The 21,951-nt window shown below is 40.0% G+C and overlaps 4 protein-coding genes across 4 annotated transcripts; all 4 read right to left on the minus strand.

Annotated features, from left to right (window-relative positions):
- Positions 1-1,502: 1,502 nt before the first annotated feature.
- Positions 1,503-2,795, minus strand: LOC133115378 (interferon a3-like). The gene is made up of 5 exons (XM_061225258.1): positions 2,661-2,795; positions 2,492-2,578; positions 1,984-2,133; positions 1,798-1,902; positions 1,503-1,598 (listed from the first exon to the last, which is right to left on the minus strand). Exons 1-5 carry the CDS (start codon positions 2,793-2,795, stop codon positions 1,503-1,505), a joined length of 573 nt encoding a protein of 190 aa, XP_061081242.1.
- Positions 2,796-10,605: 7,810 nt separating this feature from the next.
- LOC133114915 (interferon alpha-4-like) lies at positions 10,606-12,254 on the minus strand. Its single transcript, XM_061224607.1, has 5 exons — positions 12,129-12,254; positions 11,947-12,033; positions 11,680-11,829; positions 11,183-11,293; positions 10,606-10,704 (listed from the first exon to the last, which is right to left on the minus strand). The coding sequence occupies exons 1-5, from the start codon at positions 12,252-12,254 to the stop codon at positions 10,606-10,608; spliced, it is 573 nt and encodes a 190-aa protein (XP_061080591.1).
- A 1,478-nt stretch (positions 12,255-13,732) lies between these two features.
- Positions 13,733-14,942, minus strand: LOC133114916 (interferon a3-like). Its single transcript, XM_061224608.1, has 5 exons — positions 14,808-14,942; positions 14,639-14,725; positions 14,218-14,367; positions 14,032-14,136; positions 13,733-13,828 (listed from the first exon to the last, which is right to left on the minus strand). The coding sequence occupies exons 1-5, from the start codon at positions 14,940-14,942 to the stop codon at positions 13,733-13,735; spliced, it is 573 nt and encodes a 190-aa protein (XP_061080592.1).
- A 4,081-nt stretch (positions 14,943-19,023) lies between these two features.
- On the minus strand, positions 19,024-20,508 carry LOC133114917 (interferon alpha-4-like). Its single transcript, XM_061224609.1, has 5 exons — positions 20,383-20,508; positions 20,201-20,287; positions 19,934-20,083; positions 19,674-19,784; positions 19,024-19,128 (listed from the first exon to the last, which is right to left on the minus strand). The coding sequence occupies exons 1-5, from the start codon at positions 20,506-20,508 to the stop codon at positions 19,024-19,026; spliced, it is 579 nt and encodes a 192-aa protein (XP_061080593.1).
- Positions 20,509-21,951: the final 1,443 nt, after the last annotated feature.

Genomic DNA, 21,951 nt, shown 5'->3' on the forward strand with positions numbered 1-21,951 from the left:
GCAGCCGATGTTCTCGGGTGTCATGTTCATGATGTGATGGATGACCTGTATCAAAAGAATATCGACACATTCAAATATTGGGCCCTGGAAAATGAAGCGCAATGACTATGAAGCATATTAAACAATAATTCGTTACCTTTGTGGTAGACTGTCCTTGATCTTCCCGCAATGTGGTCTGACTCCCGAACTCATGTCCTCCTGCGGTTTTTATACTTTAAAGACACATGTGTATGAAAAGTGAAAATTACTAGCCAAAGATGTAACCAAAGTGAACGAATCAGGGAAAGTTAAGCAAAGAACAAACCGCAGGGATTCCGTTTTCGAGTTTTTCAATTCCCCTTCTTAACTGTAAAACAGATAGAAGGTGCATCTGGTGCAGTTTACGTTTTATTTTTGGTAATTATTTTCGATTAAATATTTAATTCATAAAACGTTCTTGTGCTTCACTTAGCTGAGGGAAACCAGGCCGTCAACAACAGGAACCGTGGAAGCCCAGAAAAATCTCTCGAGTCGGAAATGAAGGGCCAAGGATACCACTAAAGAACTGGGAGAGGTGGAGATGCATCGGAGATGAAGTGCTACTGTTGGAGAGATGGGTGTTTGTGGCCTATATCGAATGCCATGGCATGAAAATATAGGCCACAAACACCCATCTCTCAAACAGTAGCACTGATAAAGCCAGTATGCTGATGAAGCCAGTTTTCTAATATCCGGTGAATATCATGAACCTTAAGAGAAGAAACGATATTCTCGATTCAGGAAAGATAAATTATCATTAGGCTGGACCTTTCGGCAATATGTCTGGTAAGGGATTTTACTCAACGAAAACCGCATCATTTATTCGTGTTTTCCACCTCTGTTTGCAGACTTGAACCTGATGAATGGTCGGGAGAGACTTGAATTGGAGAGCAGTGTGCAAGTGTACACCGAAGGATATAAATGGTCTTTAATGATGATGAGTGTGGAGGATTGATCAGTTCCTCCGATATGTTTTCCAGTCCCATTAAACACAATATAAGATGACCCCGTCGTGTTGTCGTTGCAAAAGGAGGATGCCCCAAGTACCATAACCAGGGTTGTGCAAATCTGTGACATGTCCGGTATTATATTCATGACTTGAGAAGAGTTCAATTTCTGTTCATTCTACATAATCATTCACGTAGAATATTTCACATTCCACAGAGCGGAAATACAGCTCCGTACTTTCATTGTTTTTTCTTACTTTTTGTCGAGGATGTGAATCATTTTGGAGGATACAATAGAAGCAGGAAATATGCATTAGTGTATAATATGCAGAAAAATCCCACAGTTTGAAAAAGTATTCAAAATTTATTAGCAAAATAGATTATATAAGATAATTTTCAAATAAATAACAAAATTAATTAATATAAATACATAAATAAATCAGTGATCTAATAATGTTTTCCCAAAACGAATTTTGTTCAGATGCAGTCCCATGTGTTCTGTGGATCAGTCCGTGGTTCTCCGGTGAGTAGCTTCGCTCACTGTTTCTTTCTTCTTTCCAAAAACTGTTGGAGCTTCTCCAAGCTGTGACGAACTTCCTTCCTCACAACCTCCCATGCGCATGCGCTCTGGCTCTAAGAAAAGTTTGATGAAAACAGGTCCAGCTTCAATATTAAAGCCTAATTGAATTTATTTTTCATGAAAATAAAATGGTATTGCGCATTGACAGATATTAGTATATATGCGTGAATTTCCACAGGAACAGTTAAACAGGCCACATTTCTAGGATAATGCAGTTGACATTTGTATGTTAGGATGAACGTGTTTGGATACCTTTTCTTTTAAAAGCGTATTCAGTCTTTCAAAGTATGGCTTCAGCCTCCCGTTGTCGTCTGAGGGACGCGTTCCATCCCCGGTGGATGTCATCTTGCTTCCAACCTTAATGAGACAAAGAAGATAATGAAAGCAGGAAGGCGTGTAGGATGTGTATACAATACACCGTGAGAACCGCGTACTTACGCATTGCTCCAAGTTTTCAGTTTGACGGGACAGCAGATTTTTCAAGAGCTCAAGCTTTTCAGGATCCCAAGTTGTGGAAGACAGGTCATTGTAGAAGATCTTTTCCACGTCTCTCAGAGCATCATATGCTACTGATGCAGCATCAGAATTCTGGAAAACAAATGATGGATATGCGTAAAACAAATTACAGCTAACAGTTTCGACAGCGGTATAATTCTTCACGCACTTTCACAATAAAATAGCCTAAGGCTTTGTTAAAATAATTTGTCCTAACTGAAATACAAATATACGTACTTAGAGTCTGTGCTCCTAAGTAGCTTAGCGAATGGTGCCATCGGAACGTTTTACGCGTTAAACATCATCAATATAAATGGTTGCCTTCTTGAATTTGTTTATTGGCCTATTCGTCAAAGTTAAGGATGAGTGTTGATTGAATCCTGGCTTGCATCGGATCATATTCACATAATCATATATTCCATTTATATAATTACTGAGATTGCCAAACTACCTGAGGCTCGCTCGTGGTGTCGTAGGCACCCTCTGGAAACATGAGTTTGACGTTTTCTTTCAGGCACTCGGCTGGAAAACTTCCGCCCTGTAAGGGAATTGTGTCCATTATAGGCACAGAAAAGCTCAGAGAAGTCCATTGAGACAATAGAATATTACATTGTCCTCACCATGTCGGTCAGAAGCTGAATGCATTCTGCATTTAGTTTCCCCAGTTTATACTGCGTCCATTTGCATTGCAGTGAGAGGGAGTGGTCCAAGAAGAGCAGAACCGCGCAGATGCTCCAGAACTTCAGCATACACATTTTCAGTGATTAAATTAGCGCTTGTGTGCAGTTGAGCAGATCAATGAAATGCGATTGTATCTGTTGCAACTGATGCCTATGCCTAGTGCTTGGCACCATATTTATCGAGCTCTTTTGGACTTTTTTAACCACTTTCTTTAATGTGGTTTAGTAGCTTACTGCGTGGGATCTTTGGGGTTAAAAGTGGAAAATACTTTTTTTATTTTTTATGAATAGAGTAGTATTAATTATTAATTAAAACATTCCCGTGAGGAAATTACTTTCTCTTTTGTCTGCTATAATGGGATTCGAATTAACGTTAGGTAACGTTTGCTTAAGTGTCAGTTGATTAAAGTGGTTAGTTTCATTACGCGAGGATTCTGATGAAGTCCTGCCCAAAATATTGTGTTAAAATGCAGACCACGCGTTAGTGCTTTAAATGTCTGTTAAATCATGATATATTTTCGATGTTAAATTTGATGTTGGAAAACTGAACAGGCCGGATCTGCTATGAACTGCCATATGTAACTAATATGAATTTATGTTATCGACTTACGAATGGGAACACAATTTCTCATAACTTGTCAAATTAAGAGGTATATATTTTTTATGAGAATTTCTTTTGAATTTGTATTTAATGCAGGTATAGGACAACTCAGAAAGCTGTCTCTCCAGCAAAAACTGTGCAGTTCATCATTAATTATGTGAATAATATTTCTACTATATATGAATAGACACCCAACGTTGAATTAATTTTTAAGATTCCCTTTGAATTCCTTCAATAAGGTCATTTAAATAATCATTTCTTTTCGACGTTAAATTAGATGTTGGAAAACTGAACTAAAACAAGTATTGGACAACTCCGAAAGCTTTTTCCCCAGCAGACATTGTGCAGGTTATCATGATATTGTCATTATATTAAAAATATTCATACTATTTATACAGTTATTAAAATAAGAAAGGTTATTTATTCTGGTGGTGTAAATTCGAATGCAGAATATTTCTACTATTATTATTATATTTCTTTTTGCACAAATGGTTGTTTTTGATATGCGGAATCAAAAAGTAAAAGTAAAGTAGTTTATTCTGGTGGTCTAAATTGGAATGCAGGTGTGCGAGGAAAATGTTTTTTTCTATTGAAGAAGGAAAGTGCCCAACATGAGTAAATTCCCCCCAGGACATTTCTTTCTCTTTTGACTGCTATAATGGGATTCGAATTAACGTTAGGTTAAGTGTCAGTTGATTAAAGTGGTTAGTTTCATTACGCGAGGATTCTGATGAAGTCCTGCCCAAAATATTGTGGTAAAATGCGGACCACGCGTAAATGTTTAAACTTCTCTTGAGATTTCATATTTTGCGATCATATCCTGTAATTTGAGTAATACTCTACCCGGATGACAACGGGCTTCCTTGACTGTCATTGGCACAACTCTGGCCCTCATTCTGACAATCTCCAATCACAGACCTCAAAGACAATCAGAAGCCGAGAATCAAGGCTAGATAAAGAAAGCGTTCTTATAACTGCACCAAGGAAGCTATTGAATTCACCTGACTAATCAGAAACGGCTGAGAAGCCAACTGTTCAACAATTACTTTTCGGCCTTTCAATATATGAAAAAGGCAATGTAATTCCCACACTGATCACCCGATATGGCTGTAAATACGTTGAAATTAAAGGTACAATTGGTAATTTCGGACATCCAATGGTAAAGAGAGGAATTGCAGTAGCAACAGCGCCCTCAAAAAACAACACTGATTATCCCTGCCCCTTCTCTATGAACGCACTGACGTGCCACCCCATTGGCTGTGGCAATTAGAACCAATTTTCAACCATTCAGCCATTCATTCATTCATTCATTCATTCATCATCCTAACCCGTTTATCCTGAACAGGGTCGCAGGGGGGCTGGAGCCTATCCCAGCATACATTGGGCGAATGGCAGGAATACACCCTGGACAGGTCGCCAGTCCATCGCAGGGCACACACACACTATTCACTCACACACTCATACCCACAGGTAATTTAGACTCTTCAATCAGCCTAACCTGCATGTCTTTGGACTGTGGGAGGAAACCCACGTGAACACCGGGAGAAAATGCAAACTCCACACAGAGAGGCCCCGGCCGACGGGGATTCGAACCCAGGACCTCCTTGCTGTGAGGCGGCAGTGCTACCCATTGCGCAAATTTTCAACCAATGAGTTTTAATTATTGTACTTATTTTTAAACCGGAATTTAAGCACAATAAACACAAGCAGAGGGTGAGTCAACATATGTTGAGGAAATATTTTTTGTCTCTTTTCCTCCTCGTCCCTTTTACGTGGGTGAATTTGTATTGGCAACAATGATGTTGAAGAAATATTCAGAGTCAATAGTTGCTCATTAAAAAATCTTTAGTTTAAAATAAAACAGATTAATCTGGGGAGTCTGTGTTCTCTGTGCAAGAACACCTGATTATGTGTCCTCTGCACTTTCATAAAACAAACTGTACTTTGCAGCTCAATGTGTTTCAACAGACACACAGTGAGGACTGACTTAATCATTTTAACATCATTAAAAATGATTCTTCAAGCATTATGGTGTATCATTGTAGTACTAAACAGCATTTGAAATATAGTATATAGATGTATAGTAACATTTAGGAAAAGGTATTTTTGCACATGATTCTATATTCTAACCATTTCACAGTTTTAATGAAAGTATTTAAATCAAACTTCATCATTCCTGGTTTTCAATAAGGGCATTTTGATCAAACTTCAACACATGCCAGTGAGCCTCTTTTTAAGTGATAGGAAGAGATTGGTCTTGTATCAATGTTTAACACAAATCATGCCTATGGTGCCTTTAACCCATTTAATCCCACCGGTCACAATAGTGACCGAAAAAAAACTTCATCAGTCATAAGACTCTAAACGTATCACTGAATGATGTATCAATGCAGTTCCAACAAATATTGAAAGAATAAAGGGTCACAATGAAATGTGAGCAGTGTCACATGTTCACTGTAATTTGTCACATGACCAGAGCTGTTTACTTCCTGTTTACACCATGATAAGAGGATGGCAGCATCAAACCTCTCAAAGAAAAGGTTAGTAAAGTATGTTAACATCAAGATAGGGATAAGATTTTTGGTAGACATCATGATTGAGGTGTCTAGTATTGATATGTGTATTTTAATTTGCTAAATTTTGTTCAGTGTGGTCACAGAATGAGTACAAATGTCAACGGCAACAATAGTGACCGGTGGGATAACACAGTGTCTCTTGGTATACACATAATTATACATATACATACAGTAGTTATTGAGTTATTGTACTACCCAACTTTCTACTGTGTTCTTTCTCTTAGTTTAACTATGTCTGAAATCCTGGATTTGTTGGATTGAGAAAGATGCAGTCCTCAGTGATTGCGATAGTGATGGGTCAGATGGGGACTATGGGGGGGATGCAGGCCATTTGCCAGCCAGGCTGTTGAATGCGCATGCTGAAGTTATGCACACAGATCATGAGTGGAATAACATTGCCAATGAAGATGACCTCCCCTTCACCACACCCCCTACCCCTCACCCTCCCCCCTCCCCCACCCACCACCATTGCTCCCCTACCCTCCTCCATAACAATGAAGAACTACAAGCTTCTAGCCACCAGCGGGGCCAGCCAGAAGAGCCAAGAGCCTCTAGCTACCAGAGGGGCTAGCCAGAAGACCCAAGAGCCTCTAGCTACCAGAGGGGCCAGCCAGAAGAGCCAAGAGCCTCTAGCTACCAGAGGGGCCAGCCAGAAGAGCCAAGAGCCTCTAGTACCAGAGGGGCCAGCCAGAAGACCCAAGAGCCTCTAGCCACCTGCGGGGCCAGCCAGAAGAGCCAAGAGCCTCTAGCTACCAGAGGGGCCAGCCAGAAGACCCAAGAGCCTCTAGCTACCAGAGGGGCCAGCCAGAAGACCCAAGAGCCTCTAGCCACCAGAAGGGCCAGCCAGAAGAGCCAAGGGAAAAGCTAAAGGTGGGCAAAAATAAAGATAGAGTGTTCAAACGTTCAAAGAGGCCAACCACTGCTGTTATTCCAGAACACATAGTATACAGCCTGAATGCTGCAGAATGTGTAAAACAAAGCTGCCCCAACCCAATGGATGTTTTCCTACTAATGTACCCACCCACCCTAAGAGAAATGACCATTGAAATGTCCAATCTCTACTCAACCCAGACCAAGGGCAAGCAACTGAATCTGAGTATGGATGAGCTCCTTACCTTTTATGGGATCCTTTTCACAAGTGGGTACAGCTCTGTTCCAAGAAGACACATGTACTGGTCAAGTGACAATGATGTGCACAATGAAAGCATTTCAGGTGCAATGCGGAGAAATCGCTTTGACGAAATAATGGCCTCAATTCATGTGGTTGACAACACAAAGATCACTCATGACCCATTTTTCAAGGTTAGACCCATCTTCTCTGAACTGAATCAGTCATACAAAATCATGCCATTTCAGGAATGGCTGTCAGTGGATGAGAGCATGGTCCCATACTATGGCCGACATGGATGTAAGCAATTTATAAGAGGTAAACCAATCCGGTTTGGTTCCAAGCTATGGAGCCTCGCTTCATCTAGTGGTTACATGTATCACATGGAACCATATGGTGGATCCCACACTCTCCTCCCTGAAACAGAGCTGGATCAGGGACCCAGCGTTGTTCTTGGTCTTTCAGAGCAAGCTCAGGTGACAACCTCTTCACATCACTTGCACTCCTTGATGAGATGACAAAAATATGATATGGGAGCTCTGGAACAATGAGGCAGAATCGCCTGTTTGATGTCCCTTTCATGCCACAGAAGGACTTCATGAAGTTACCTCGGGGAACCGCTGAGGTTCTGACCCAAGGAGAGAAGCTGCTGGTCCGGTGGAAAGACAATAACATTGTCACAGTGGCAACAAACGTGGAGGAGAAATACAGTGAGGTCACTGTCAAGAGATGGAACAAGGAGCGGCATGCCTTTGATAAAGTCCAACAACCAAAATGCATCACCAAATACAATGAGTCCATGGGTGGTGTAGACCTTCACGACCAACTAGTTTCAAGATACCATATCTCAATCAGGTCTAAGAAGTGGTGGTGGCCCATCTTTGCATGGTCTCTCAACATTGCACTTGTAAACAGCCGTCTCTTTTACAGAGATGTTATGGGAGGGACCATTGACCTGCTCAATATTTATATAAGGCTTATTGATGTTTAAAATATTGTAGGGACTACAACTTCCACATTCCCACAGGAAAATTCTGCGACGTCCACCACGAATGACGTCTCACTTGGTTCAGCCAATCCCGTAATGGCGGGAGCAATAAACGGTCCCGTATAAGAGCAAGACACGTTCTTGGGATCTCTCTTCTGCTTTTTCTGCTTCTTCTGCTTCTCCTCTTCGACGCACCCTTTTTTGCCATTCGCTTCAGCTCATCTGCTCCGAGACTCGGACAGAGGCTGAATGCTGCACAGCGCACTACCAGGCCTACTGACACACCCAGTTACCTCGCGGTAACTACGTGGCCTATAGTGAGTGGAAATTGTTGTACGCAGAACGCTACATCAGTTTACCCCAATAAAGCTCAACAACGAAACAGCAACGAACTTTTACACCTGGAAAAGGACCAGCGGATCAGACGACAACGCGCTGCTAAGACGGGAACACCCCAGCCTGCTCATCTCTCCCGGACACCATTCACAGCACCATCGCCGCTTCTACAAGGACAGCATGTCTTTTGGATCCAGCAATGCGTATGGACTCAGTAAGAAAACAAACATTCAGGCATAGCCAGTGTTTAGTTTAGTCTTAACTGTTTTTGTGAATCTGTGTTTCAATATTTACCATCCAACCATTGTATTTTGTTAGCTTTATATGTACGTGAATTGATTCGCCGTCTTTTGCGCATATACAGAGTAAAACTACGCAAGTAGTCCCTTCTCACAGCTAACTCTAACTCATTACCACACCCAGAACTCTAGCTTACTCAAGCTAGCTACTCCCACCTTTCCTTTGTTCAAGCGACACGCGCGCTTGCGCGCGCCACACACACGCGCACACACACATACCCAACTACATTTCCTTACTAACTTCCCGTTAGTTTATCTGTTCTGTATTTTAAGTTTGTTTAATAAATATATTTTATTAAACCCCGGTGTCCGTTTTGGAATCACATAGACATGAGAGCCGAGTTAAAGCAGTCTTTCGAAGAACTTCCAACCTTCAGGTTATCGGTATGTTTAATCATTAATATTGGTTATTTTAATTATTAATTAAAATACTACATTTGTGGTTAGATATTTCTGATAATAGTAATTTTATGAGACTGATTAATTTTTGCAGTTATACTGCTACACAACGTTTAACTGGCGCCCCGGTTTCGTAGAGAGTAAAATCCCTGCGTTATTTGGCGGCCCGTGCGAGGACCCTACATAATTTGGAGTCCCGTGCGAGGACCCCTACAATATTCACACTACAATGTGATGGAGCATTTTAGTGGGAAAGCTGGGACTGCCAGTGTCAGAGTTTAATTTGTGTTAATGAATAGTATTTCATCTATAAGGAATTTAATAACTGCTTAAGAGGAATTGGTAAATCAATCTATAAATGTAGATACAACACGTTATCCCACCGGTCACAATTGTGACCAACCATAAAATACACTTTTTCACCCACTTCTCAGTGGAAATAAGATTGATTATTTCAAAGGGTTGCTAATGACACCTGATTTGGATACTTTCATGTTTGGGAAAAATTCGGGATTAAACGGGTTAATCTCCTTGCAGTTTTTTTCTTGATTAAACGGAAGGGTTTAGCGCAGTCAGCTTTTTCCGTTCAGAATTCGGCCACTCCGTGTTCGGAGGGTAGAATTTGGAAACGGGAAACCAGAAGAGAAATAGAAACCGAAAGCGGAAATGTCACATACATTACGTTGTATGTGGCTTATTTGACTTCAAAATTAACATTTTTGATGACAACTCGATTCGTTGGCTACTTGTTCTCTAATTGCCATTTCATGTTTTGTAATTTGTTGCCGTGATGTATTTTGGAGAAAATATTTGTGCATTGCTCTTACGTTTCCCCCACGTGCTTTTTTAAAAGATATGGACTGAAGATTTACCCAAATTCAAGGAATCGGAGCGAGTTGACTCCCTCTTCGCAACTTCAGGGAGAGTTGTGCGCGACAGCATCAATTTTCAGTCCTTATGGTTTTCATTCATATTTCCCCAAAAAGTATCTGCATTTGAAGTGACCCATCCTTTTCTGCAGAATCGAGGGTTCTCCGGCATAGAAGAGTAGATGGCAACTAAAATATGACGTGTGTAGCTTTGTTCCTGTAAACTGTTCATCGTGCTGAAACTTAGCTCCCGTACGAAGAGACTTATGTTATTTCATTGATCTTTTTTTTTTTTCTATTATGAGTATCTGAAATGAATTATATGATGGAAAAATGAGTGATAATTTGAGAATGTCCTTCCGCTCTCAAAATGGCATCTCTAGGCTGTCATACAGGCATGAGCTCATGTTTCCGCTCTGCAGGCAACCGCACACCGTGAAAACAAAGACAAAGCAGGCTCTTCACAATGAAATTCATGCACTTTATTAAGTTTAGGAAATATAAAAGATTTTGCAAATAAATAAGAAATAAATAAATACAGTAGAAAACTCGTTTTACATTAATGGAAATAAATATATGAATTCAGAAGAAAATATGTTTCGCGTGTTTGTACGAATAAATAAAATAATACATAAATCAATAAATAAATTAATGAATATTCAAATTAATACTGAAGGCACTGTCGATGTCAGATCCATGGAGCTCATGTTCATTTCGGCCAAAGCAAGCTGTCTGACTTTTGTTCGAGGATGAAAAGCAGGGTGCGGACAAGCTCCTTCCGCACGACTTCCCACGCGCAGAAAGAGTTCTGAGGAGAGAGGAGAGACCGTTAATATTTTCTGTATCACTGAAAACTCGAATTGGAATAAAAAAAATGAACGAGTATACGTACTTAAATGGAACCTAGTTGTCTCGGATGAAAGATTTTAAATGTGGCCATTGAACACTCTCAAAATGCATTTTCCACACACTTGTTGTGTTACTATACTCTTCTGCTCCTTGAAACACATTTTCTGTTAAAGTTACTACTTGTATGATACAAATATACAATTCACGTGTTGAATTTTTAACAGACTGTGTTGAAAGCAACAGAAAATGTGTCCTTATGTCTAGACACGGACGTGTGTTAAAAAATCCCACGTTGATCTGTTGAGTGAATTCGGTTTTTTCAAGTTGATCTAACGTCTCACTTTTTTCACTGTAACAAGAATGGTTTAATTGGAAATGAAGTCAAATGTTTGGTGAATGTATGATTTTGTGGTGTTCTCTTATTCTTTCGACCATACCTTCTCTTGTAAAACCGCTGCCAGTCTCTCAAAATAATCTCTGAGTGTCGCAGTTCTGGCAGAGACGTCGGTGTGGTCAGAACCGTCACTCTCTGGCTTGCTTCGTCCCACCTGAAATAATCATCCATGACCCACCGAACACAATCATTATTATTTTTATCCTTATTTCATACAGATTACAGCAGACTTAAGTGCCTATTGTATTTTCACTATCAACCTTCAAATACAATCGTGGATCTGACCCAGATAAATTATTAAAGATGGCAAATTTCTAAAAAAGTAAAAAGTAAAAGTAAACTAAAAGTAAAATATATATTATGATTGCATCCAAGAAACTTGTATTATGTATTTTTTTTCTCCTCCTGCATTGGTCTCAGGAGGTTAATGGCAATTTCACGAATGATGAAAATATGTGACGCCTACAGCTAACAAATGTAGCCTCAATATATACGGAATAGCTATAGTTAATACATTTCAGTATTTTAGTGGTCACTTACACATTTGTTTTTTTCAACCAGGCCGTTGATGATATTTTGGAAGTTGTTTAACTTAGATTCATCCCACTCCGTCGGTAAGTCGTGGTTTTCAAACAGGGAGTTGATGCTGTGCAGAGTTTGATAAACGGCAGTCCGGACGCTGTCGTTCTGCTGTGGTGGGGAAAGGGATCATCATGATGGAAGAGCGCGGTGCAGGTGGACTTAAATGCGACATGTTCGTTCCTTCAGCCTCAGGTGAAGGCCGCAGGTTTGAGAGCGCGCTCTTACCTCAGCGGTTCCATTGGACGCAAAAGCGGACCCTGGAAAAGTTATGAGGACATTCTCATTGATGCATTCTCCTGGGAAAGTGCCCCCCTAAAATAGAAAGATGGGGAAAGGATGACCAATAAGTCTTTCTTCATGTCAGCAAACTTCAGAGAGGATATGAAAATACATGTTTTAAAATGTACCATGTCTTTTAGAAGATTGTGGCAGGTCTGAATTCGGGTTCCATCCAGACGACAATTTATCGGCGCACTCAAAACCTGTGACACACAGAGCAGGGCGCACAGGCAGGCGATGTTCTCGGGTGTCATGTTCATGATGTGATGGATGACCTGTATCAAAAGAATATCGACACATTCAAATATTGGGCCCTGGAAAATGAAGCGTAATGACTATGAAGCATATTAAACAATAATTCGTTACCTTTGTGGTAGACTGTCCTTGATCTTCCCGCAATGTGGTCTGACTCCCGAACTCATGTCCTCCTGCGGTTTTTATACTTTAAAGACACATGTGTATGAAAAGTGAAAATTACTAGCCAAAGTTGGAACCAAAGTGAACGAATCAGGGAAAGTTAAGCAAAGAAGAAACCGCAGGGATTCCGTTTTCGAGTTTTTCAATTCCCCTTCTTAACTGTAAAACAGATAGAAGGTGCATCTGGTGCAGTTTACGTTTTATTTTTGGTAATTATTTTCGATTAAATATTTAATTCATAAAACGTTCTTGTGCTTCACTTAGCTGAGGGAAACCAGGCCGTCAACAACAGGAACCGTGGAAGCCCAGAAAAATCTCTCGAGTCGGAAATGAAGGGCCAAGGATACCACTAAAGAACTGGGAGAGGTGGAGATGCATCGGAGATGAAGTGCTACTGTTGGAGAGATGGGTGTTTGTGGCCTATATCTAATGCCATGGCATGAAAATATAGGCCACAAACACCCATCTCTCCAACAGTAGCACTGATAAAGCCAGTATGCTGATAAAGCCAGTTTTCTAATATCCGGTGAATATCATGAACCTTAAGAGAAGAAACGATATTCTCGATTCAGGAAAGATAAATTATCATTAGGCTGGACCTTTCGGCAATATGTCTGGTAAGGGATTTTACTCAACGAAAACCGCATCATTTATTCGTGTTTTCCAATGTCCACCTCTGTTTGCAGACTTGAACCTGATGAATGGTCGGGAGAGACTTGAATTGGAGAGCAGTGTGCAAGTGTACACCCAAGGATATAAATGGTCTTGGATGATGATGTGTGGAGGATTGATCAGTGCCTCCGATATGTTTTCCAGTCCCATTAAACACAACATAAGATGACCCCGTCGTGTTGTCGTTGCAAAGGGAGGATGCCCCAAGTACCATAACCTGGGTTGTGCATATGTGTGACATGTCTGGTAAAACATTCATGACAAACGTTTCATTTCTGTTCATTCTAGATAATCATTCACGTAGAATATTTCACATTCCACAGAGCTGAAATACAGCTCCGTACTTTCGTTGTTTTTTCTTAGTTTTTGTCGAGGATGTGAATCATTTTGGGGGATACTATATACGCAGGAAATATGCGTTCGTGTATAATATGCAGCAAAATCCCACAGTTTGAAAAAGTATTCAAAATTTATTTGCAAAACAGATTATATAAGATAATTTTCACATAAATAACAAAATAAATTAATATAAATACATAAATAAATCAGTGATCAAATAATGTTTTCCCAAAACGAATTTTGTTCAGATGCAGTCCCATGTGTTCTGTGGATCAGTCCGTGGTTCTCCGGTGAGTAGCTTCGCTCACTGTTTCTTTCTTCTTTCCAAAAACTGTTGGAGCTTCTCCAAGCTGTGACGAACTTCCTTCCTCACAACCTCCCATGCGCATGCGCTCTGGCCCTAGGGAACGTTGGATGAAAACAAGTCCAGCTTCAATATTAATGCGTAATTGAATTCATTTTTCATGAAAATAAAATGGTATTGCGCATTGACAGTTATTAGTATATATATTTGCGTAAATTTCCACAGGAACAGTTAAACAGGCCACATTTCTAGGATAATGCAGTTGACATTTGTATGTTAGGATGAACATGTTTGGATACCTTTTCTTTTAAAAGCGTATTCAGTCTTTCAAAGTATGGCTTCAGCCTCCCGTTGTCGTCTGAGGGACGCGTTCCATCCCCGGTGGATGTCATCTTGCTTCCAACCTTAATGAGACAAAGAAGATAATGAAAGCAGGAAGGCGTGTAGGATGTGTATACAATACACCGTGAGGACCGCGTACTTACGCATTGCTCCAAGTTTTCAGTTTGACGGGACAGCAGATTTTTCAAGAGCTCGAGCTTTTCAGTATCCCAAGATGTGGAAGACATGTCATTGTGGAAGATCTTTTCCACGTCTCTCAGAGCATCATATGCTACTGATGCAGCATCAGAATTCTGGAAAACAAATGATGGATATGCCTAAAACAAATGACAGCTAATAAACAGTTTCGACAGCGGTCTGTGCTCCTAAGTAGCTTAGCGAATGGTGCCATCGGAACGTTTTACGCGTTAAACATCATCAATATAAATGGTTGCCTTCTTGAATTTGTTTTTTGGCCTATTCGTCAAAGTTAAGGATGAGTGTTGATTGAATCCTGGCTTGCATCGGATCATATTCACATAATCATATATTGCATTTATATAATTCCTGAGATTGCCAAACTACCTGAGGCTCGCTCGTGGTGTCGTAGGCACCCTCTGGAAACATGAGTTTGATGTTTTCTTTCAGGCACTCGGCTGGAAAACTTCCGCCCTGTAAGGGAATTGTGTCCATTATAGGCACAGAAAAGCTCAGAGAAGTCCATTGAGACAATAGAATATTAAATTGTCCTCACCATGTCGGTCAGAAGCTGAATGCATTCTGCATTTAGTTTCCCCAGTTTATACTGCGTCCATTTGCATTGCAGTGAGAGGGAGTGGTCCAAGAAGAGCAGAACCGCGCAGATGCTCCAGAACTTCAGCATACACATTTTCAGTGATTAAATGAGCGCTTGTGTGTATCTGTTGCAACTGATGCCTAGTGCTGATTGGCACCATATTTATCGAGCTCTTTTGGACTTTTTTTAACCACTTTCTTTAATGTGGTTTAGTAGCTTACTGCGTGGGATCTTTGGGGTTAAAAGTGGAAAATACTTTTTTTATTTTTTATGAATAGAGTCGTATTAATTATTTATTAAAACATTCCCGTGAGGAAATTACTTTCTCTTTTGTCTGCTATAATGGGATTCGAATTAACGTTAGGTAACGTTTGCTTAAGTGTCAGTTGATTAAAGTGGTTAGTTTCATTACGCGAGGATTCTGATGAAGTCCTGCCCAAAATATTGTGTTAAAATGCAGACCACGCGTTAGTGCTTTAAATGTCTGTTAAATCATGATATATTTTCGATGTTAAATTTGATGTTGGAAAACTGAACAGGCCCCATCTGCTATGAACTGCCATATGTAACTAATATGAATTTATGTTATCGACTTACCAATGGGAACACAATTTCTCATAACTTGTCAAATTAAGAGGTATATATTTTTTATGATAATTTCTTTTGAATTTGTATTTAATGCAGGTATAGGACAACTCAGAAAGCTGTCTCTCCAGCAAAAACTGTGCAGTTCATCATTAATTATGTGAATAATATTTCTACTATATATGAATAGACACCCGACGTTGAATTAATTTTTAAGAATCCCTTTGAATTCCTTCAATAAGGTCATTTAAATAATCATTTCTTTTCGACGTTAAATTAGATGTTGGAAAACTGAACAGGCCGGATCTTCTATGAATTCACAAATGTAACTCATATGTATGTAAGTTATCGTCTTACGAATGAGAACACAATTTCTCATAACTTGTGTATGTCTGAGGTATATTTTTCTGAGATTTGTATTTAAAACAAGTATTGGACAACTCCGAAAGCTTTTTCCCCAGCAGACATTGTGCAGGTTATCATGATATTGTCATTATATTAAAAATATTCATACTATTTATACAGTTATTAAAATAAGAAAGGTTATTTATTCTGGTGGTGTAAATTAGAATGCAGAATATTTCTACTATTATTATTATATTTCATTTTGCACAAATGGTTGCATTTGATATGCGGAATCAAAAAGTAAAAGTAAAGTAGTTTATTCTGGTGGTCTAAATTGGAATGCAGGTGTGCGAGGAAAAATGTATTTTTCTATTGAAGAAGGAAAGTGCCCAACATGAGTAAATTCCCCCCAGGACATTTCTTTCTCTTTTGACTGCTATAATGGGATTCGAATTAACGTTAGGTTAAGTGTCAGTTGATTAAAGTGGTTAGTTTCATTACGCCAGGATTCTGATGAAGTCCTGCCCAAAATATTGTGGTAAAATGCGGACCACGCGTAAATGTTTAAACTTCTCTTGAGATTTCATATTTTGCGATCATATCCTGTAATTTGAGTAATACTCTACCCGGATGACAACGGGCTTCCTTGACTGTCATTGGCACAACTCTGGCCCTCATTCTGACAATCTCCAATCACAGACCTCAAAGACAATCAGAAGCCGAGAATCAAGGCTAGATACAGAAAGCGTTCTTATAACTGCACCAAGGAAGCTATTGAATTCACCGGACTAATCAGAAACGGCTGAAAAGCCAACTGTTCAACAATTACTTTTCGGCCTTTCAATGTATGAAAAGGGCATGTAATTCCCACACTGATCACCCGATATGGCTGTAAATACGCTCAAATTAAAGGTACAATTGGTAATTTTGGACATCCAATGGTAAAGAGAGGAATTGCAGTAGCAACAGCGCCCTCAGAAAACAACACTGATTATCCCTGCCCTTCTCTATGAACGCGCTGACGTGCCACCCCATTGGCTGTGGCAATTAGAACCTATTTTCAACCATTCAGAAATTCATTCATTCATTATCCTAACCGGCTTATCCTGAACAGGGTCGCAGGGGGGCTGGAGCCTATCCCAGCATACATTGGGCGAATGGCAGGAATACACCCTGGACAGGTCGCCAGTCCATCGCAGGGCACACACACACTATTCACTCACACACTCATACCCACAGGCAATTTAGACTCTTCAATCAGCCTAACCTGCATGTCTTTGGACTGTGGGAGGAAACCCACGTGAACACCGGGAGAAAATGCAAACTCCACACAGAGAGGCCCCGGCCGACGGGGATTCGAACCCGGGACCTCCTTGCTGTGAGGCGGCAGTGCTACCCATTGCGCAAATTTTCAACCAATGAGTTTTAATTATTGTACTTATTTTTAAACCGGAATTTAAGCACAATAAACACAAGCAGAGGGTGAGTCAACATATGTTGAGGAAATATTTTTTGTCTCTTTTCCTCCTCGTCCCTTTTACGTGGGTGAATTTGTATTGGCAACAATGATGTTGAAGAAATATTCAGAGTCAATAGTTGCTCATTAAAAAATCTTTAGTTTAAAATAAAACAGATTAATCTGGGGAGTCTGTGTTCTCTGTGCAAGAACACCTGATTATGTGTCCTCTGCACTTTCATAAAACAAACTGTACTTTGCAGCTCAATGTGTTTTAACAGACACACAGTGAGGACTGACTTAATCATTTTAACATCATTAAAAATGATTCTTCAAGCATTATGGTGTATCATTGTAGTACTAAACAGCATTTGAAATATAGTATATAGATATATAGTAACATTTAGGAAAAGGTATTTTTGCACATGATTCTATATTCTAACCATTTCACAGTTTTAATGAAAGTATTTAAATCAAACTTCATCATTCCTGGTTTTCAATAAGGGCCTTTTGATCAAACTTCAACACATGCCAGTGAGCCTCTTTTTAAGTGATAGGAAGGGATTGGTCTTGTATCAATGTTTAACGCAAATCATGCCTATGGTGCCTTTAAAGGTGATAGACTATTTCAATCTCATATATTTTGTTTCATTTAAAATCAAATATGCTGGAGTACAGAGGCAAAACAGTAATTGTACCACTACAAATGCTGTCGGACTGGACAGTAGGTTGGTATGTTGTCGTAATATTGAACATCGCGACTATTAATCTCCTTGCAGTTTTTTTCTTGATTAAACGGAAGGGTTTAGCGCAGTCAGCTTTTTCCATTCAGAATTCGGCCACTCCGTGTTCGGAGGGTAGAATTTGGAAACCGGAAACCAGAAGAGAAATAGAAACCGAAAGCGGAAATGTCACAGGCATTACGTTGTATGTGGCTTATTTGACTTCAAAATTAACATTTTTGATGGCAACACTCGATTCGTTGGCTACTTGTTCTCTAATTGCCATTTCATGTTTTGTAATTTGTTGCCGTGAAAAAATATTTGTGCATTGCTCTTTCGTTTCCCCCACGTGCTTTTTTAAAAGATATGGACAGAAGATTTACCCAAATTCAAGGAATCGGAGCGAGTTGACTCCCTCTTCGCAACTTCATGGAGAGTTGTGCGCGACAGCATCACTGTTTAGTCCTTATGGTTTTCATTCATATTTCCCCAAAAAATATTTGCATTTGAAGTGACCCATCTGCTTATTCGAAGAATAGACGGCATCTAAAATGTATAGGTTTGTTCCTGTAAACTGTTCATCGTGCTGAAACTTAGCTCCCGTATGAAGAGACTTATGTTATTTCAATGATCTTTTTTATCGACCGCTGATTATGAGTATCTGAAATGAATTATATGATCATGACATTGAAAAAAATGAGTGACAATTTGAGAATGTCCTTCCGCTCTCAAAATGGCATCTCTAGGCTGTCATACAGGCATGAGCTCATGTTTCCGCTCTGCAGGCAACCGCACTCCGTGAGCACAATGACAAAGCAGGCTCTTCACAATGAAATTCATGCACTTTATTAAGATTAGTAAATATAAAAGATTTTGCAAATAAATAAGAAATAAATAAATACAGTAGAAAACACGTTTTTCATTTATGTAAATAAATATATGAATACAGAAGAAAATATGTTTCGCCTGTTTGTACGAATAAATAAAATAATACATAAATCAATAAATAAATTCATAAATATTCAGATTAATACTGAAGGCACTGTCGATGTCAGATCCATGGAGCTCATGTTCTTTTCGGCCAAAGCAAGCTGTCTGACTTGTGTTCGAGGATGAAAAGCAGGGTGCGGACAAGCTCCTTCCGCACGACTTCCCACGCGCAGAAAGAGTTCTGAGGAGAGAGGAGAGACCGTTAATATTTCCTGTATCGCTGAAAAACCTGAAACGTTGGATTGACGTTATTTTTCGTGTGCTCACATCTAAAAACTCGAATTGGACTCAACTTACTTAAATTCAATTTAAAAAATGAACGAGTATACGTACTTAAATGTATCCAAGTTGTCTCGGGTGAAAGATTTTAAATGTGGCCATTGAACTCTCAAATGCATTTCCGACACACTTGTGTTACTGTACTCTTCTGCTCCTTGAAACACATTTTGTGTTAAAGTTACTACTTGTATGATATACATATACAATTAACGTGTTACCAATATAATTTTTAACAGACTGTGTTGAAAGCAACAGAAAATGTGTTGTCCTTATAACTAGACGTGGACGTGTTACAAAAATTACACACGCTGATCTGTTTTCAGAGTCAATACGTTTTTTTCAAGTTGATCTAACGTCTCACTTTTTTCAGTGTAACAAGACTGGTTTAAATAAAAATGTTTGGTGAATGTATGATTTTGTGGTGTTCTCTTATTCTTTCGAGAATACCTTCTCTTGTAAAACCGCTGTCAGTCTCTCAAAATAGTTTCTGAGTGTCTCAGTTCTGGCAGAGACGTCGGTGTGGTCAGAACCGTCACTCTCTGGCTTGCTTCGTTCCATCTGAAATAATCATCCATGACCCACCGAACAGACGCATTATTTTTTTTATCCTTATTTAATCCAGATTACAGCAGACTTATCTGCCAATTGTATTTTCACCATCGGAATAGCTATAATTAATACATTTCTGTATTTTAGTGGGCACTTACACATTTGTTTTTCTCAACAAGGTCGTTGATGATATTTTGAAAGTCGTCTAACTTCATTTCATCCCACTCCGTCGGTAAATCGTGGTTTTCAAACAGGGAGTTGATACTGTGCAGAGTTTGATAAACGGCAGTCCGGACGCTGTCGTTCTGCTGTGGTGGGGAAAGGGATCATCATGATGGAAGAGCGCGGTGCAGGTGGACTTAAATGCGACATGTTCGTTCCCACAGCCTCAGGCGAAGGCCGCAGGTTTGAGAGCGCGCTCTTACCTCAGCGGTTCCATTGGACGCAAAAGCGGACCCTGGAAAAGTTATGAGGACATTCTCATTGATGCATTCTCCTGGGAAAGTGCCCCCCTAAAATAGAAAGACAGGGAAAGGATGACCAATAAGTATTTCTTCATTTCAGCAAACTTCAGAGAGGATATGAAAATACATGTTTTAAAATGTACCATGTCTTTTAGAAGATTGTAGCAGGTCTGAATTCGGGTTCCATCCAGACGACAATTTATCGGCGCACTCAAAACCTGTGACACACAGAGCAGGGCGCACAGGCAGGCGATGTTCTCGGGTGTCATGTTCATGATGTGATGGATGACCTGTATCAAAAGAATATCGACACATTCAAATATTGGGCCCTGGAAAATGAAGCGAATGACTATGAAGCATATTAAACAATAATTCGTTACCTTTGTGGTAGACTGTCCTTGATCTTCCCGCAATGTGGTCTGACTCCCGAATTCATGTCCTCCTGCGGTTTTTATACTTTTAAGATACATGTGTATGAAAAGTGAAAATTATTCGCCAAATATGTAACCTAAGTGAACGAATCTGGGAAAGTTCACCAGAGAAGAAACCGCAGGGATTCCGTTTTCGAGTCCCCCTCCACATCCTTTTGATATATACAAGACGCATCTGAGGGAGTTTTTTTATTTTATTTTAATTTAATTTATTTTCTCGATACTTCCATTGAATAATTCATTGATGAAATGCCCTCGTGCTTCACGTAGCGGAAGACGGTTTTGTTGGGAGGCAGGTGCATCAATGTGACGTAATTGTTTAAATAATGATCCGACGTAACCAGGCCGTCACTAACATGGAACCCACTCCGAACCGTGGAACACCCATGAACCGTTGGAAGAGGTTTCGAGTCGGAAATGAAGGGGCAAAGATACCACTAATGCACTGGAGTAAGCAGACCAGAACGGAGAGAGAGAGATGCACCATCGATGCCATGTGCTCCATCTAAATGGCATGAAACCTTTGAACATACTAACAGAAATACTCAATTAAGAACAGTGCAGCTGGAGATCCAGAAAATGATACGGCCCTCCTTGCCCACGCTTGAATTGAGCCCTCGGATTTAAGCCCTCGGTGAGGAAGGGCTCTCCTTTTGGGCCCATGCCATGATATCCCCAACCAGGGTTATTGCCGCTTGAAGACCGGCAGGTTAAATCCACAGTTGCATTTTCCAGTGAGGTAATTGAGGTGCGACTTCAGAGAAAACGTTCTCTCCTATTTTGTTGCCCAATAATGATGTTGTCTAATGCATATTTCGCTAGCAACGTGTGAAAGTAAACTTCAGTAGTCTCCCTGTACAAATGGACACCTGTGTTGAAATATGGTACTGGAGCCTTGATTTGATCCCATGGGTGTATTGGCACCGATTGATCCTGGCGCTGTTTTTAACCTGAATAAATTCTAAGGAATTGCACTCTTGGAAAGAGTTGGACCTTTCACCAACATGTCTGGTAGCGTATCTTAGACTCAACGAAGACCGCGTCATTCATTCCTGTTTTCCAATGACCACCTCTGTTTGCGGACTTGAACCTGATGAGAAGTCTGCAGAGACTTGAATTGGAGAGCAGTGTGCAAGTGTACACCGAAGGTTATAAATGGTCTTGGATGATGATGTGTGGAGGATTGATCAGTGCCTCCGATATGTTTTCCAGTCCCATTAAACACAACGTAAGATGACCCCGTCGTGTTGTCGTTGCAAAGGGAGGATGCCCCAAGTACCA

This window comes from Conger conger, chromosome 16 (assembly GCF_963514075.1).
Source record: "Conger conger chromosome 16, fConCon1.1, whole genome shotgun sequence".
Classification (NCBI taxonomy): domain Eukaryota; kingdom Metazoa; phylum Chordata; class Actinopteri; order Anguilliformes; family Congridae; genus Conger; species Conger conger.